The 19021-nt window shown below is 35.3% G+C and overlaps 1 protein-coding gene across 4 annotated transcripts in view; it reads left to right on the top strand.

The window, feature by feature from the left end:
- syk (spleen tyrosine kinase) overlaps positions 1-19021 on the top strand; it is a 58083-nt gene that overhangs the window by 15497 nt on the left and 23565 nt on the right. For all 4 annotated transcript variants that reach the window (XM_021479147.3, XM_005155539.6, XM_005155538.6 and 1 more), the window contains exons 2-4: positions 8047-8490; positions 10451-10611; positions 15842-15989. In XM_021479147.3, the coding sequence (XP_021334822.1) occupies positions 8089-8490; positions 10451-10611; positions 15842-15989 (711 nt within the window). In that variant the 5' untranslated portion in view covers positions 8047-8088. The remainder of the gene's footprint in view (positions 1-8046; positions 8491-10450; positions 10612-15841; positions 15990-19021) is intronic.

Here is a 19021-nt window from a genome sequence, read left to right as displayed (position 1 = left end):
TAAACCTACACATCTGACCAGTTGCGCTCATTCATTTTAATTAGGCGTTCTGCTGCTTTGTTGCTTTTAGCGATTTCTGCTGCTTTGCTCACAAGTCTGTGACCACAGTTTCCATAACAAACATCAGTCGTGTTACAATAACACTGACCTGCTCTTTCTCAGCCAATCTGCTTTCTTCTTCATGGAATCTTTCTGCGGTTGAATTCATCGCGTTTGCTCAAACTCTCTTCTCTTTCATGCAGACGCTCGAAGCCCTGAGGTCTAGCATTAGCGTCTGAGTTTGAGGTGGCTTTTTGGCCAGCAAAAAAGGGCCAGAGGATGTTGTCTGGTCGCTCAAGTCACATTATAAGCGCTCATTATTGGAGACAAGGAAGCAGAATGTAAAGCAGCTGCATTTCAGTCATTTATTTCTGTCAGGACATTTGATCAAACTGTAATCAGTCTTTAGTTATTAGACAACACTGAATTACATTTTTTAAGGTAGGTGGTTGCAAACAATTAATTTGGGCTGAATTTAAACAAACATATTAAGTTGAACATTACTAAATTTCATAACTTTATTTAAATTCAACTCATATAAATTGTTTGCAACCAACTACCTTACAAATAAATAAAGTAAATCCAATGAATAATTTTTGTCAGTGTAAATGGTAACACTTAAGTTGCATTAGTTAATGTTAGTTTAGAGACGAGATAAAACAACAATAATATATTACATATATTAAAATAATAAATAACAATACAATTATTACAGTGTTTATTCATCTTTATTAATGATAGTTATTTATGAATGTAAAGTAAATAAAGTAGCACAACTTTGAAGATGAATAATGCATTGAGAAATGTTAAATGACGATTAATAAATGCAAAAAAGTATTGTTCATGTTTTTTTTTTTGTTTTTTTTTTCAACCACATAACAAAAATGTGACAATATAACACATCACAATCATATTTACATCTTTGTCTTTAATTTAAATAAACAAGCACCAATAAAAAAAAACATACAAAATTAAAAAGAGGATTAAAATATATATGAAAAAAGAGGGGGAATCACGGGTTGTATTAGAAACATATTATTCTAGATAAGATATTAGGAAGAAACTGTTGAAAATACATCCATAAAGGCATGCATAAGATCATCAAAATGCACTGAAAAAAATTATTCAAAGATAATTCCTTGAATTTACTCGATTTTTTTTAACGTTAAGGGGTTGTAAACAATTTATTTGGGTTGAATTTAAACAAGCAAATTAAGTTGAACATTGTTCAATTTAATTTGTTTGTTTAAATTCAACACAAATAAATTGTTTGCAACAGTTCTGCATGCAACTCTTTTTTCAGTGTAACAATGGTTTGTTAATTTTTGGACATGGGGGAATAAAGGTCAAGTTAGAGTCAATTAATTTAGTCTTTTCCTGTTTCGTTTAGTACCTTGCTGAAATTTGAATTTGGAATAAGATCTATAAAGGGCGAAAGTATTGTTCATGTTAGTACATTAACTATAACTAAAGAGAAAGTTTACAGAAAAATGAAATTTACGTAATGTTTATTCAATGTCAAGAGTTTTCAATTAGTTTTAGAAAGGATTTTTTTCTGTCGAAAACAAAAGAAGATATTTTGAAGAATGTTGGAATCTGGTAACCATTGACTTCTAACAAATTTTTTTTTCGTTCTATGGAAGTCAATGGTTACCGATTTTTAAAATTTTTCAAAATATCTTCTTTTGGGTTAGACGGAAAAAAACGTTTCGTTTTTAAAGCGTTGCATGCAGAACTGTTGCAAACCATTTATTTGTGTTAAATTTAAACAAACAAGTTAAGTTTAATATGTTCAGCTTAATTTGTTTGTTTAAATTCAGCCCAAATAAATAGTTTACAACCACTTAACGTTAAAAAATTGAGTAAATCCATTTTTTTTTCAGTTCAGTCTTATTTATATGACATTTAAAACACACACAAAAACTATAAATAAATAAATATGTGAAGAGAACAGATGCAAAAACCTCTAAATGGCATCAAATATTCTTCTAAAATAAGCACTTTAAAGTTTCCCATGTTTATATGCTGTTATTTTGCTTAAAAAGCTATAAAATAACCTACTCATCAGCATAAAAGTGAAATATCTGAATGCACACACAGGAAAAATAAAGGTTTAAATTTAGAAGAAGTGTTCAATATTGTCTACACTGTAAAACTCAAAGTTAAGGCAACTCAAACCGTTTGAGGAAACCGATTGCAACAAACCATTTAAGTTCAAAAACTAACCCTAATGAGTTCTGTGAACTTACTCCATTTGATTAAACAAAGCATTTTGAGCACAGTAAAACCCAATAAATGAAGAGAACTCAAACCAACAGAGTACTGTGAAACCTAACAAGTTAAGGCAACTTAAACCGTTTGAGGAAACTGATTGCTACAAAGCATTTGAGCTCAAACTAATCTACAACATGAGTACTGTGAACTTACTCCATTTAAGTTGAAGTATAGGTATAAAATTAACGCATTACCTTCAACACTGAGTGCAAAACTCTGTTCAAATGGTTATAATTAGTCATAGTAATTAGTTTAATTTCAGTCAAATTTGAGTTAACTACACTCAGTTCATTTGATAAAGTTGACTGTTGGGTTTTACAATCACAGTTTTTATTTATATATGACTATATTGTCTATTGGCTAGCATATTTTAATTTTGAAGATATTCTGAAGAATGTTGAAAACCGATTTAGTTTTTCCAATTATAATAGTCAATGGTTACTGGTTTCCAACAAAATATCCGCTTTTTTAGTGTTCAACAGAAAAAAAAAAACCCTCAAAGTTTGAAATCACTTGAGAATTAGTAAGTATTAAGTATTTTTTCCAACCTTATTTCAAAGTGCAACTAAAATAATCGCTTTAAGATATTGCTCATATATGCACAATATATTATTAGGCGCAGATTCTGTAATTTCGATGTAAAAATAGGATGCTTGTATTTGTGTTCTTGACTTGGACTTGTCATCTTAATTTACCCTTAAGCTCAGTGTAGCAAAAAGCTTAATTTATTGTAAAAATATGATGTTATTGCAAAAGCTTGACCACTTCCTGCATGAACTAGTTTCTGGGTGCCACGTGTCTTTTAACTTCTTTCACAAGTTAAGTGTCGCATATGCATATGTGTGAATACTTTCTGTTTCTGTAATTTGATTAGCTTAATTCACTTAAAAATGCTTAATAATAATAATAATAATAATTACAATAGCAATAATTTTAAATATCTTTGACCTCTTTAAAAAAAATTTTGGTGCAAAATGTGGCTACATATTACTGTGAATGCCTATATGTTATTGAATTTTGGTCTCCTAGTGAAGACAAAGGTGCTCTTATGTATTGTTTATTATATAATATATAATTTTTTGATCACTTGCATGAAATATTTGCAATATCTCGGATTATTAATTAATTAAAAGACACAACTTTTGATTTGAATAATGCAATAGTAAATGTCTAAATTAGCTTTAACTAATAGTTGTTTTGTCCATTAATTGTTTTTAGTTCATGTTTAATGTTTATTCTGACGTCTGAAAGCTTCTATTTACTGTGAACATTTCCTGAATTTGTTGAACATCATTTGGAAAATATTTGAAAAAAAAGAAAGAAATTTGAAGGGGGCTAATAATTCTGACTGAACACACAGCTTGAAACAGTTATGATAAAAGAAAATGAAACGAAAGGGAGAAAATGAAATGCTAAAGATGTTAATAGATGTGGTAAAGATAAAAACATGAAATTAATTTATAAGAAAGTGACGTGAGAGACTTTAAATTCACAGAAACCAACAAGAAAAAGGCAGATGTGTTCACCACATGCAGAAACTATAATTCCCACACTACGTGTTTTGGCACTGGTACAATATTTATTTTCTTTGAAAATGCATTATGTTTAAGGTATTTCATGTATTTATGGCTAAATGTTGTTAGGCACAATCTTCATTGTTTATACACAGATAAAATTATTAGCTCTCCTGTGAAATTTCTATTATTTTCCAAATATTTACCAAGTGGGCAACGCAATGGCGCAGTAGGTAGTTTTAAGTTTTACTCATTATTAAGAGGTTTGGTGAAATAAAATGGCATCAAGTTACAGCAGGTGAATATTAACATTACTTTGATTAAGCTTGAACTTAAGACGTAGCCTGAGAGTTAACCTGCCCCAGACCAGGCTAGTTTTCCAGCATAAGTTGCCAGAGTAAGAGACTATCGTGAATTTGAGTTATGAAACAGAAGGTTAGGTTTTTGCACTTCTACTTGATTGTTATCTTGAATATTCCCCACTGATTTTGATAATAATTTTCAGTTATGGTTTAGTTTAGGGGTAGGGAATAGGTATGGATTACGTTTTCTAATAAAAATTATGTTCCAGGATAAATATACAGTTGAAGTCAGAATTATTATCCCCCCCTTCAATTTTTTTCTTTTTTAAAAATATTTTCCAAATGATGCTTAACAGAGCAAGGAGATTTTCACAGTAAGTCTGATAATATTTTTTCTTCTAGAGAAAGTCTTATTTGTTTTATTTCAGCTAGAATAAAAGCAGTTTTTATTTTTTTAAAGACCATTTTAAGTTCTAAATTATTAGCCCCTATAAGCTATATATTTTTTCTCAATAATCTACAGAACAAACCATCGTTATACAATAACTTGTCTAATTAACCTAACCTGCCTAGTTAACCTAATTAACCTAGTTAAGGCTTTAAATATCACGTTAAGCTGTAGATGTGTCTTGATAAATATCTAGTCAAATATTATATACTGTCTCATTAGAAATGAGTTATTAAAACTATATGTTTAGAAATGTGTTGAAAAAGTCTTCTCTCCGTTAAACAGAAACTGGGGGAAAAATAGACAAGCGGCCTGATAATTCAGGGGGGCTAATAATTCTGACTTCAACTGTAGATGTTTCAGTTTTTCTTGTTGGATTTGACCTGGTTAAGGAAACTAGGATCCCCTCCATTTTTCTCATCACTATCCCAGCAGAGCAGAAGACATGTCTTGCAAATGAATAAACTCTTTCTCATTAGAGTGACACATTTTCCCTAACGTTTTTCAAAACAGTTAACACAGACGTTAATCAAGCAGTCCAAACTCTATTGTTTTGGCAATGGTAACCAAACAGAAACCATCTATTCCTAACTATTAGAAACTACCAAGATCGATATGAAATCACTGTAGCACTATTTTAACACTCCTTAAACTCGTGGACGGTCCGTGTTGTTCTGTGCCAGCACGGAGTTTTAATATTGGCTATGTCCTATACTCCCAATAGATCAATAAATTTGACTGTATATTGGTTTACATGTGTTTTCTCTAATATTTACAGTTTTTTTTTCTTTTGTCAGTTTTTTTTAACAGTATTTCAGCTTTCAGCCACAGTTTGAAAAATGTCATGAATTCAGTATAAATTTAATCAAAGCATTTCTTATTCTAGATCCAATTCTTTGCAAAAAGGCAAATTTGACAGTCCAGATAAAAAGACAACAAATGGCATTGCCAATAGGCTACAATGGCAAGCAATGGTGCACGGATTGACACTGAGTTCTGTATTTTGTTGTCCATGGTGTAATGATTGATTGAAAGAGCTCATATACCTGTTTGCAAGTTGTGTTGTTTGAAGGTAAAATTAGCTTTTGTTGCATATTTTAAATTTTTTAACCCGGTATGTGTATTTTGCAAGCAAAATGTGTCATTATGACCATGAGTGCTGCTGTTTTGGCCTGAAAATGTGGAGTTTTAGTTGAAGGCTGCATGAAAGCAATCAAGAAAATCTGTAATCCAGGATCGCATCGTTGGCAAAATCATGCTGTGTATTTTTTACAGTGTAGGACACAACTTCTGAATGTGTTTTATAGAGCCGGGGTGGTGTCTTACCCTCCCTTCATGATATTTTTGAGTCTGTAAAGAAGCAGAGCATTGAAATTATTAGTAATCCAAGCCAAATTCTCTATAAGGAATAGGAGCTGATGCCATCAGGGAGGAGGAATAGGATACCAGCCTGAAAGTTAAACATTCATTCATTTTCTTTTCGGCTTAGTCCCTTATTAATCCCCAGTGGCCACAGTGGAATGAACCGCCAACTTATCCAGGACATGTTTTCCACAGCAGATGCCCTTCCAGCTGCAACCCATCTCTGGGAAACATCCATAAACACTCATTCACACTCATACACTACTGACAATTTTTAGCCTATGTCTGACTGTAATACTGATGAATAATTTTAGTGAAGGCTAATTATGTCCAATCTGCAAAAGCATCTAAAGGTACATCCCTTTTCTGTTCCTAAATTTACATACAGTCCACCACGCAGAATATGCAAATTACTTAATACTTTTGATCAAGCATAACACTGCATGTTGTTTTTATTTACAGTCCTGAATAAGATAAAGATGGTCACATAGACTCTAGACCAGTGATGTCAAACTGAGTTCCCAAAGAGCCGCTGCTCTGCACAGTTTAGTTCCAACCCTAATTAAACACAACTGATCAGACTAATTGAGTCCTTCAGGCTTGTTTAAAACTACCAGTAAGTGTGTTAAAGCAGGGTGGGAACTAAACTGTGCAGGGCTGTGGCCCTCCAGTCATTGAGTTTGACATATTCTTGCTCTAGATAAACTAAATATTCTCCGTGCTCAAGAAAGAAACACACTGAATAAAGAGCAGGGGTTAAATGGGTAAAAATTTCATATACTGTTATAAGATCACACTTTTTATTTAGTGCTACTCTTGAGAGGCTAATACCTGCCTGTTTCCAAGAGATAAAATAAAATGTTACCATGATGATTTAATTCATTTTACACACCCTGGCATTAGAATCTGCAGATATTCTATTTTCATTCATTAATTCATTTTCTTTTCGGCTTAGTCTGTCTATTAATCTGGGGTCGCCACAGCGGAATGAACCGCCAACTTATGCCCTTCTAGCCTCAACCCTTCTCTGGGAAACATTCACACACACACATTCACACACACTAATACACTACGGACAATTTTAGCTTACCCAATTCACCTGTACCGCATGTCTTTGGACTGTGGGGGAAACCGGAGCACCCGGTGGAAACCCACGCGAAGACAGGGAGAACATGCAAACTCCACACAGAAACGCCAACTGAGCCGAGGTTGAACTGAACCAGCGACCCAGCGACCTTGCTGTGAGGCGACAGCACTACCTACTGCGCCACTGCCTCGCCCATATATATAGAGGCAGTGGCGCAGTAGGTGGCGCAGCAAGAAGGTCGCTGGGTCGCTGGTTCGAACCTATAATGGACAATGAAAGTGGAATGTCTGTTTTTAGATCACAATAATTCAATAGTAAGGTCTAGGTCACCCTTTAGTGTCAATACAGCATCAATTGGTCTTAGGAATGACAGATACGAGTTCTGCACAGTAGCCAGAGAGATTCTGAGCCATTCTTCTTGCATGATAGCGGCCAGGTCACTATGTGATGTTAGTGGAGGAAAACGTTTATATCCTATGGGATGGATGGATGGATAGATAGATAGATAGATAGATAGATAGATAGATAGATAGATAGATAGATAGATAGATAGATAGATGATAGATAGATAGATAGATAGATAGATAGATAGATAGATAGATAGATAGATAGATAGATAGATAGATAGATAGATAGATAGATAGATAGATAGATAGATAGATAGATACTGTAGATAGATAGATAGATAGATAGATAGATAGATAGATGGATGGATGGATGGATGGATGGATGGATGGATGGATGGATGGATGGATGGATGGATGGATGGATGGATGGATGGATGGATGGATGGATAGATAGATAGATAGATAGATAGATAGATAGATAGATAGATAGATAGATAGATAGATAGATAGATAGATAGATAGATAGATAGATAGATAGATAGATAGATAGATAGATAGATAGATAGATAGATAGATAGATAGATAGATAGATAGATAGATAGATAGATAGTCGAATTTTAATACCTAAAATGTCAACAACAACAAAACTGATCTCCACCTTTTTCCTTTCCAGGTTGTTAGCGCTCCTCTAGGTTTCCCAGAAGGTTGAGCAGATATGGTGGATAAGGTGCATTTGCTGCCGTACTTCTTCGGCAACATCACCCGCGAGGAGTCCGAGGTTTATTTGCAACAGGGAGGATCAGGAGACGGCCTGTACCTGCTCCGCCAGAGCCGCAGTTTCCTCGGCGGCTATGCCCTGTCACTGTCCTACGGCCGCCAGTTCTACCACTATACCATAGAGAGGGAGCTGAACGACACCTACGCCATCGCTGGAGGCAAATCTCACCGGACGCCTATAGATGTGATCAACTACCACTCTCAGGAGTCTGACGGCCTCATCTGCCTGCTGAAGAAGCCCTTTCACCGGCCCCGCGGCACAGAGCCTAAAGTCGGGCCCTTTGAAGACCTGAAGGAGCAGCTCATCCGGCAGTATGTCGAGCAAACCTGGAATTTAAAGGTTGGTGACAGAGTTTAAGAGTTTATTTGACTTCATTCTTTGGTGACACTAACAATAAGGCTGTATTTGTTAATGCATTTACTAACTTGAACAAACAATGAACACATTTATTTCAGTATTTATTTATGTTATAATGAAAATAATGTTGTTTATTGTTAGTTGATGTTAATTCAGAGCATTTACTAATGTTCACAAATGTTATTAAATGATTAACAAATGCTTTATAAGTACTGTTCATTATTAGTTCATGTTAGTAAACACATTAACGAATAATTGAATAAAGTGTGACCCACTTTTTCATACGTCATAATACCTCTATATTTTAGACAAACTCGCAGTAATTCTTAACTATTTTCTTTTTTTTTTCTTTTTTGTAATTATATTAGCATAACTTAATTTCTGGCTACTGCTTGTATCTTTTCTAAACAAAATAAGAATCTTTGTAATATTATTATCTTATTAATTGTATTTTTAGAAATCTTTCTTAGGAGACCCAAGGACTTAAACTAAGATGAATGGATTTATGTCATCTAACACAGAGAAATAATGAAATGGGAGCCCAGGGGCCTGATCTGAACCTGATTGAAAATCTCAGGAAAATTACAAATTACAAGTCACTTTTTAAAGCAACCTAGGCTCATTCTGAAAACGCACCTCTACACACGTTTGAGATCTTAAATTTTTCGTTAATGCCATTTGCGCCTGCTGTTTTCACATAAATCCAACAGAGGCTGCTGTTGACTGACTTGACTGACCCGCCTACCCACCCACTTCCCTAAATCCTACCAACAAATTTCAAAGGCAATCCAGAAAAAAGCCCTCCCTGATTTTTACCATGTTTTCAGATATTACCACATTCTCACCGTTATTTGCCCATTTATTGGAACCGTTTTTCACTGGACTCAAACCCTGTCGTCATGGTCAACTCCTCTCTGCATCTTAAGTCTGCCGACGTACGTGATGAGCTAACAGGACAAACTTGTTACAGCGGTAAAAGAACGGCGTCGCACCACTCCGCATCGTTCTTGTATAGGTTTTTGCATCTAAACTCTTTATTTGTAAATATCTCAACTTCTCATGACAATTGAAAATATTTGACTTTTGTCAGCATTTCTTGGGAAGTCATAGGCTGCATCTGTAATCTCATTCATCTATTTTATTTAGTACACTAAAATCAGTGTGCAAGCCGAGCAGTATGGCCGGATTAATAGAATTTGAAACAATGCACCACTAGAGAACTCATGAATGGAAGTGAAGCGACAACTGGCGTGGGAAGGTCATGCGATCATGACCAAAACGGCGTATGTAATGTAGTACGTTTCGTAACGTGTAGTAGTTACATTCATACTATTCACATTCATACAGTATATAACATACTTTTCTAACCATGAATCCTCATGAGCTTCCAGCTGTGTGTGTAATCAGGGGGAATCAGGAACTGGTGTGTGTGTGAGGTGCATGATAGGAGTTGTAGTTCATTAAATTGGCACATGTGTAGTTCTCCAGCGATCTGCACAGGCTAGATCACTGGTGATCATGACAAGGGGTAGGTGGATAGAATACAGTACAAATATCTGCATACAGTATATAAATATAAAAAAATAAAAAAGAATTAGGTCTATGGAAAGTCCTTAAAAATAGCTATACAAGTGTGTGTGTGTGTGTGTGTGTGGTGAAAAAAGCCTTCCTTTTTTTATTACAAAAATGTTTCTTATCTTCCAACTCAATCACCTTTCTAATTTACATAACTCATTTTTCCCATTCGATCTTCATCAAATTCACAATTAATAATGAATTATTGTTTTGTTTAGTGCTAAATATACTGTTTTACTCGGAAGTATGTTAGGTTTTGAGAATAAAATAAGGTGTGAACATTTCTCGTATGAATTTTCACAACAGCCTTTGCACATTAGGGTTGTGTTTTGGTGTTTAAAAATGTTGTTGTTTGGTTGTGCGTCAGGGTTCAGCGCTGGACCAGGCCATCATCAGCCAGAGGCCTCAGCTGGAGAAACTCATCGCCACAACAGCACATGAGAAGATGCCCTGGTTTCACGGAAAGATAGATCGCGAGGATTCAGAGCTGCGTTTGCTCAATACCTCACGGGTCAACGGCAAATTTCTGTAAGTCTTCTTCACTTGTTGAATAACATGTGGAACATCAAGAAACATCTGATCCTAATGTAAATGTTTTTAGACTCACTAACAGTGGATATGAGAGCCATTTAAAACATTTGAAAAGTAATTTGTGTTTTCTTTAAAATTTTTACAAGTGTGTCTGAAGATTCAGCTAAAAAAAACCCCACACAATTACAAAATGGCTCGTTTCCACTGAGTGGTACAGTACGGTACGGTTCGGGTAGGTACTGGTCACCCTTATCAGACTTGCGTTTCCACTACCAAGGGTACTCTTTTGGTGGGCGTGGTGTATGAAAAAAAATTAAGTCAACATCATTCTCGCTCAAATAAATGTCTACAGTAAAGCTGTACAGATCGTTCACATATTATAAGAGAAGCACTTTTAATAAAACAGATGCTTTACACATGCTTCTAAATGTTTATTACTAACTTTTCTATGTACATGATTTGATTATAACTGCAGATTAATGACTACTGTAACATCTGCAATTATATAAAATAAATAAATAAATGCAACATATATGAACACAAACAGACCCTTACAGTCTCTGATATGTTACCAACTAAAGAAGAACTACACACAGCAGACATTTAGTCCTTATTTGAGTAACAACACGCTACATAGCCCGCAGTCAGAGCAGACCTCTCATCTGTGTCTGTAATCTTCACCAGCACATGTAAGCTCTGTTAGAGAGTAACTCCGTCATTCCAAGTTCATAATAGTCCCAAAGGACGAGGAAAGACATGGCAGTTTGTTCGTGATTCAGGTTGCTGAAATAATTTGCTTCTGTGTGTTGTCAGGCTTCTCCTTTGTTCGCGCTTCACTCTCGCGTTTGTCCTTTTCTTTCTGAATAGATTAGATGACAGGGACACTTTAATAATCACACACACATTATTGTCATCAGCTTAAGAAGTTCACTATATCAAATATAGAAGCAATCATGAGATCCCTGGAGACTTTTAGACGGGCTCGTAAAACAACAACAGGACACGGCAGATTTTGTTCTTCTTGGCTTTGTGGCTGTTCATCAAGACAACAACAAAGTTTGTTTGAGCATGGGTCATTCATGGCTCATCATTATATGCATATAGTATTTCCATGTAATCTCTTGGCTGTGTATTAGAACATGGCAGTTCCTTTGTTTTAATTCTGGCTAGCTCCACGAGATCGTGACGTATCTCTGTAACCAGTCAGCATTCAGCTGCGCTTGTAGCTCCACCTTTTGGTAGCCTTTCTCATGTTTGTTACCCATAATTTTAATTGTAAATTTAAAGTGAATGCACGGTTATTTCAGATTTAAAGTCTGACTCACATTTTGAAATGGAATTAACTGGATGTCAAATTTTGTTATTGAACAGGTGAATTTAATACAATGACCAAAATATCTTTGACTTATTGTATCCAAGCATTTTAAAAAGAAAACAGTTGGGTCACACTTTATTTTGATGGTCTGTTTGTTGAATTTAAGTTACATTGCATCTACATGCCAACTATTTCTCGTTAGATTATTAAGTAGACTGTTTGGGTTAGGGTTGGTTGACATGTACTTGCCAAGTTTCTTATAGTCAGTTAAATGTCTGTTGAAGGAGCAGTATCAGCATATATTAAGCAGACAGTCTACTAATACTTAAATGGACCATCAAAATAAAGTGTTACTAAAAAGTGTTTTGTAAAAATGTGCTATCAGGTCTACAGTTGTGAATTTTGTGTTTAGAGTTTTGAACGTTGACACTAGGGTCCTGAAACTTGTAGCAAAGCGATTGTTAAATACAGTAACACCTTGATTAAAATTGTATATGCCGTCATGAATATTAAAATATGAATCCAAAACTAGTGCGATTAAATATCAAAACAAGAACAGCAAAACTATTCAGTAATAAAAGTATATGGTATAGATCAAATTTGTCACTGAATTTTGAAAAGGAGGCTGGATGAAGCTCAAGGCAGAGGTTTTGGACTGCAGTTAAAGTGAAAGCAATGAGGCAGAGAGAGGCGCTGTGTGGTTTCCGCTCTGACACTGTTTGAGAGGGACTTCCTGAACTGACCGAAGGCGGAAAACAAAAACAGGCTAGGTGGGGGTAGTGTGAGTGTGTGTAGACTGTGTGTTTGCTTTAAATAGAACACTTGCATGTAAAGGATGGGTATGTAGTCCTCAGAATAATGGAAAAAGATGAATGTTGGTTTACAAGACAAAGACTCTTTTGTCATCAAAGTGTTGCGTCTGCATCTTTCAGTGCTCTAGTATTTACTGAAGCCTTTTAAAAAGGAAAATATCATTCTGAAAATAGCAATTGGCTCTTTATTTAGTATATTTTGCACTTTTGTGAAGCATTTATTAGTGGTTTACCAAATACCCCAACCTTATACTGAATCTGAACGTTGAATCTTTGTTTTTAAAAACATCCACAGCTCCATCTAGTGTTGATTTGTGTGTAATATAATCAGGAAAAAAGTCAGACTTGGTTAATTATGTAAGGAATACAGAAAAACCAGAGGGTGAAATGCTTCTTAAATCCTTGAAACTTTTTCCATAAAAAAAAAATGTATGTACATTTATAAAGCTAAACGTTGTATTTAAGACCACCTATGATTATGGATGCAATGATTAACCGGTTTCACTGTTAACCACACTTTAATTAGTCACAGTTAATTAATCGTAAAGGCTTCTCAACACTGTTTCTGCACGGAACAAAACTACTGCAACTAAACAATGATGCAAACTGTGTGCTATTTTTTGTGTGCTAGTTTGAGACTAATAACCACGCACACTAGAATAACTATAATTGAGGCTATTAACTAAGAAAAAACTTGTGTAAGTTCATTGTTTTGAATGTAGGGACGCACATGCTTCTCAGGCGTACCTCGTTGGAATGACAGACTGTGGGAACTACAAACGGCTAAAGTCTGAGGAAGAAGCAGTACATGAAGAGTACACGGGTTTGCAAACCCACTTAAAGTTACAAATAATGGCGCCGATAAGAGCGTTCATGTATTTATGGTGTAAAATTATTTCAGTTTAAATGTCAAAAAATTAACTTATTTTTAAGCACAAAGAGAGAAATTTATTATTGTTTGTTTTTTATATTATTTTGTGCTGTATTAATTAGTTACTGACCAGCAGTAAATAACACTGTAAAATATAAAGAGTTTTCTTCTTATTATCTAAACTAGTGGGGTTTGAAAATAATAAATGCATAATAATCGTGATAACCGTGAAACCATGATTATTTCTCAGACTATAGTCGTACAACCAAAATCTATAATCGTTGCATTCTTACCCATGATTCAACATCACCTTTTAGAAGCTGTTTGGACAGAGCTGTGTGTATAGTGTGTCCACAGTCATATTGGAGTAAAATAAACACAATAAGTCTCTTTCTTAAAATTACCTGACGTTTAAATAGGATCCAAATAGCAGTCATTTTGATGTCCACCACAACTTGATGTAGCAGTGTGGTTTTCCCTTTGTAAGGCGTTTAAACATGTCCATAGAACAGGATTTACAAAGAAACTGGGATTAAAAGATCTGTTCCAACTCTCTGTGGTCATCTGCACCTCAAGAATGAGTTTTATAGGTTGAAAACGTTTTTGTAGGAGAGCATGTTTGCAGGGACGGAGCAAGCTGAATTAGCGCTCTAGGCAAAGGACAATCACGCCATCCTCAACCCGAAAGTGAAAACGGAAGTGCCGCGAAGTGAAAGTGTTTGGGTGTCGTGGATGAAAGTGAGGAAGTGAGGACCGGAGGAGGGGGCCTCCCAGTGATGCAGTAGGTAGTGCTGTTGCCTCACAGCAAGAAGGTCACTGGTTCAAGCCTCGGCTGGGTCAGTTGGCATTTCTTTGTGAAGTTTGCATCCCCGGTTTTGCGTGAGTTTCCTCCGGGTGCTCCGGTTTCCCCCTCAGTCCAAAGATATGCGGTACAGGTGAATTGGGTAGTCTAAATCGTCAGTAGTGTATGAGTGTGAATTAGTGTATATGGATGTTTCCAAGGGATGTGTTGCAGCTGGAAGGGCATCCGCTGCATAGAACATGCTGGATAAGTTGGCAGGTCATTCCCCTGTGGCAACTCCTGATTAATGAAGGGTCTAAGTCGAAAAGAAAAGATATGAATGAAAGGTCCCCTTTAATGAACACCTGACATTGTGATGTGTCTACAATGCTAGGTGGAAACCTCGGATGTGCGTTATTTTCCAGTAGTTCAACAAATCGCGGTCAGTTATTCCAGTTACCACAGTAAAGACTCTACCGCACTAAACTATGGTTACCACACCTACATTGACATTGATCAGGAGGTTTTCACAACACAATCTCACGGCAATTCGTAATTGTTTGATTTAGTGGCTACTTTGTATGAATTTGTACGATCAAATTCGTACAAATTTAGTACGATTTGCTCATTCCCCAATGACGGCTGGGTTTAGAGGTGGGGTTAGGTGCCACGCCTCCTTTTTAAAATCGTACAATTTCGTACGACTGAACTCGTACGAATTAGCCACTAAACTGCCAAAACATGAAATACTTACGTTTTCTCGTGAGATCAGGCTGGGTTCATCCACAAACAGCTCTTGTGTGTAGTATTGTACATTCTTACACATATTTTCTAAAATGTTCTGTTTTAATTGAAATGATTCAGCGTAGTGATATTGAACTAATGTAGTCAAAACCTGCCTGGAACTACTTTAGATGTGCGTTTATATGAAGATTATGGCACAGCTTAGAATGTTCATCAGCCAATTAGAATCAAGCATTTAACATCCCTGTAGTATAGAATAATACAGAGAAGGAAGTATAATCGAAGATGAGCTGCTCAAAATAAATCAATTCAATAGACTGGAGTCAATTATTCAGCTTATATTACTCAAATTCAGATGCTGTATATTTCAAGATATTTGTCACGTTTTTGTCCAGCTCCAATGTGTAGTACTAGTTTCTTACACATTTCATCCTAAGACGTTTACTATATTTTGATTAAAGTTTGTTTGTTGAAGACTGTAAAGTAGTTTTGTATCTCTATAGTTCTGTAATTTCGGTAAGTACTTCTGTACCGTAAATATGGTCAAGCACTGCTTTTTAGTAGTTTGTATGGTTCCCCAAATATAAATACACACCTTAGATTGTTCATATCAGCCAATCAGAATCAAGCATTTAACAGTGCTGTAGTGTATTGTGGATTTTTTCCATTCTCTTGAAATTTGTAATTTTCTCTCCCTCTTACAGAATCAGACAAAGAGAAAACAGTGGCAGAAACGAGTCCTATGCGCTGTGTCTCCTGCATAACAATCAAGTCATGCACTATCGCATTGATAAGGACAGGGCTGGAAAGCTTTCCATTCCTGATGGCAAGAAGTTCGACACACTATGGCAGGTAATAAAAAGAGACATGACAAAAGATTTTAGAGCAGATGAGGATGATTAGACATGGTGATTAGATTGAAACAGCTCTCTTCCACAGTAATAAATGCAGAGAAAATGGTCAAATGCTGAGTCCCAGCAGCCATCACAACTCAGAATTGACAGAGTTACCTCACATTTTGTGACCTTAGATGCTTTTGAAATTGCTGGGAAAACCACAAAACAACCCATTTTAACTTCCTAATGCTGTTTTCAATAATGTGTAATCTGTCTCAAAAACGTGTTAAGGGATTTTATGACTGTTTAAATGTAAGCAGTTTGTGTGTCGAAGTCAAGATGTCCCATTTAAAAGTGTTTTTCCTCAACTTTTAGGGAGCCAAAGTAAATCTTTACCCTTTTGAGTGTGTTAATAAAAACCCTGACATTACTTTTTGTGTGTTCTTTTAGAGGAGTTTTGTTGTCAACAAACAGTCGAAACAGTAAAATCTAAAAAAAAAGAAAAACATTATTTATTGGGGAAAATACAGATTAAAATGAACAATTAGCCTGCTAAAAATATTATGTAAAATAATTTACAGAAACTAAACAAGGGAAGCACCTACATTAGTCACGGTATGAAGCAAACATTCAGGTATAATGATAATTATTCATTGAAAACAAGTGAATGATCCTCTCATTTTCTTTAGATTTTTGATTAAAGGCACGGTATGTACATTTTTGTCACTAGAGGGCGCTTATTTAAGACAAACAAAGGGTGTAGTTAAACTGGGAAGTCAAAATTCTTATCATGGTAGTTTGAATGCTGAATGCCAAAGAAGTAAAAAGATTTTAAAGTTGTATTATAAAGCTGCTATAGTGCAGTTTAATAAAACACACAACATATTAAAATCTCTTTTTTGTTTTCTATAAATCTGGAAATTGAGAGTGTTTGATGTAATTAGCCTGGCCAGCATTTAATATTGCCTATTTCACTGGATTCTATGAAACATCTTGAATAACGTAAGTACATAAGTCAGCAAAATATATAACACTGTACTAGTGTTTTTGGAAATGTAAATACAAAAATCATACATGGTGTGGCTTTAAGTCATCCCTGTCAACCCTCGCGTTTTTTCCGGGATTTTCCCGTATTTTAAAATTCAATGCTGCTATAAACCCGTAAAGGTATTTCCCCATATTTCTCCCATATTTTTAATATTTCTATGAAGGGTGGCAATAGACATCAGTATGCAACCCATACCGGCGATCCACCAGGGGACGCCCCTTGCTCCTAAATGTGCATCTGTTCTATGCTTTAATTTTATTTAGGCATGAAAACACTTTAAAATAAATATAAAAAGGCGGGATTTCCTTAGTTTCCATTAAAGGCATCTTCGCCCCTCCTATGCAATACTTAAAACAGTAAGTTCATGTGCTATATGAGATTCAATCGCTGCTCTTTAATCAGAATGTTTAAATTAAAGGGAAGAAATGATTGAGGCTTGAAAACTTGATTCAATTTATTTGTAATAGCTAGCATGTTTAAAAGGCTAAACTTTAATTTATTTGCAGCTTTTTCTAATGTATATGTATGCTATTCTATCCTTTATCAATAATAATTAATAATAATAATAAAAACATATTACTGACAGTTTCAACTGTTTATTTACAATGAAACAGCTCCAGATAAAACGATTTAGTAATTTGTGTGTGGGCTGGGGAATCCCTTATATTCACATCCAAATGTTGACAGGTATGCTTTAAGTCAGGAGTGTCCAACGCCGGTCCAGGAGGGCTGGTGTCCTTCTGATCTTAGCTCCAACTTGCTTCAACACACCTGCTTGGAAGTTTCTAGAATACCTAGTAAGAGCTTCATTAGCTTGTTTTGGTGTGTTTGATTAGGGTTGGAGATAAACTCTCCAGGACACCAGACCTCCTGGATTGAGTGTGGACACCTCTGCATTAAGTGCATACATTAGATCAGGGGTGTCCAAACTTGGTCCTGGAGGGCCGGTGTCCTGCATATTTTAGTTCCAACCCCGATTTAACACACCTGAACAAGCTATTTAAGCTTTTTCAAGTATACTAGAAACTTCCAGTGAGGTGTATTGAGGAAAGTTGGAGCTAAACTATGCAGGACAAAGTCCCTCCAGGACTGAGTTTGGACACCCCTGCATTAGATTTTAAATGACCCACAAAACCATTCGCTACCCACCATCCCCCTTTTTGTTCTTAAATGAATCTACCTTTTTAATATGCATCAATATATCCCTTATTAACAATACAACAAGGAAAATCAGCTATTGAAAGATGTAGGTTTTATAATGATTTTGTGTGAAAGAAGAATAGGGTCGCTGGTGACCCGAGGTCTGTAATAGTGTAGATTTTCAATGTACAACGCAATTCAATATCTAATGACTCAGCAAGTGCAATTCAATGTTATTCCTCAAAGTACCAATGTTTGCTATACAAAAAATGTGATATTTCACAGGTATAAATCAAAACATTTTCAGCAAATAATAACAATTTAAAATGACAATTAACAAGTATTTTGGGCTATTATTGTAATTCTTTAAAAGAGCCTTTTAATTTAAAACACTTTTTTGTCTTTGACCCTTATACAGAAAATAAGAATCTCTGATACCTATGGCAAAAAAAGGAGAATTCAGTTCTTCAGGCTTGCAGAGGTAGACATTGACTTTGTATGTGGTGACCAAAGGGACAAATGACGTGTTATATTTAGATTTCCTGCTTGTGTGATTGAGCGTAGCACAAAGCATCAAAGCTTTAGCAAGGTTAAGGCTATAGCAAGGCCACTAACTACAGTAGCCTTGACAAACTCCAGCCACATTGTGATTAGAAGAACTTAAATGAGATTTCAACAAGGTGGGTGTGTATTTAAAGCATGTTAACATGGAAATAGTTGAATTTTTTAAAGATATACAGTAGGTGATGATGCGTCACAACAAAAGTGTGTCAATCTGGAGTATGTTTTTTCAGTGTATTTATAGATTTCATGCTTTGTGTTAGTATAACGGAAAAGTTTTATTCTGTGTATTGTTTGAA

This window comes from Danio rerio, chromosome 10 (genome assembly GCF_049306965.1).
Source record: "Danio rerio strain Tuebingen ecotype United States chromosome 10, GRCz12tu, whole genome shotgun sequence".
Taxonomy (NCBI): domain Eukaryota; kingdom Metazoa; phylum Chordata; class Actinopteri; order Cypriniformes; family Danionidae; genus Danio; species Danio rerio.
This window is presented reverse-complemented; position numbering and strand designations above follow the sequence as displayed.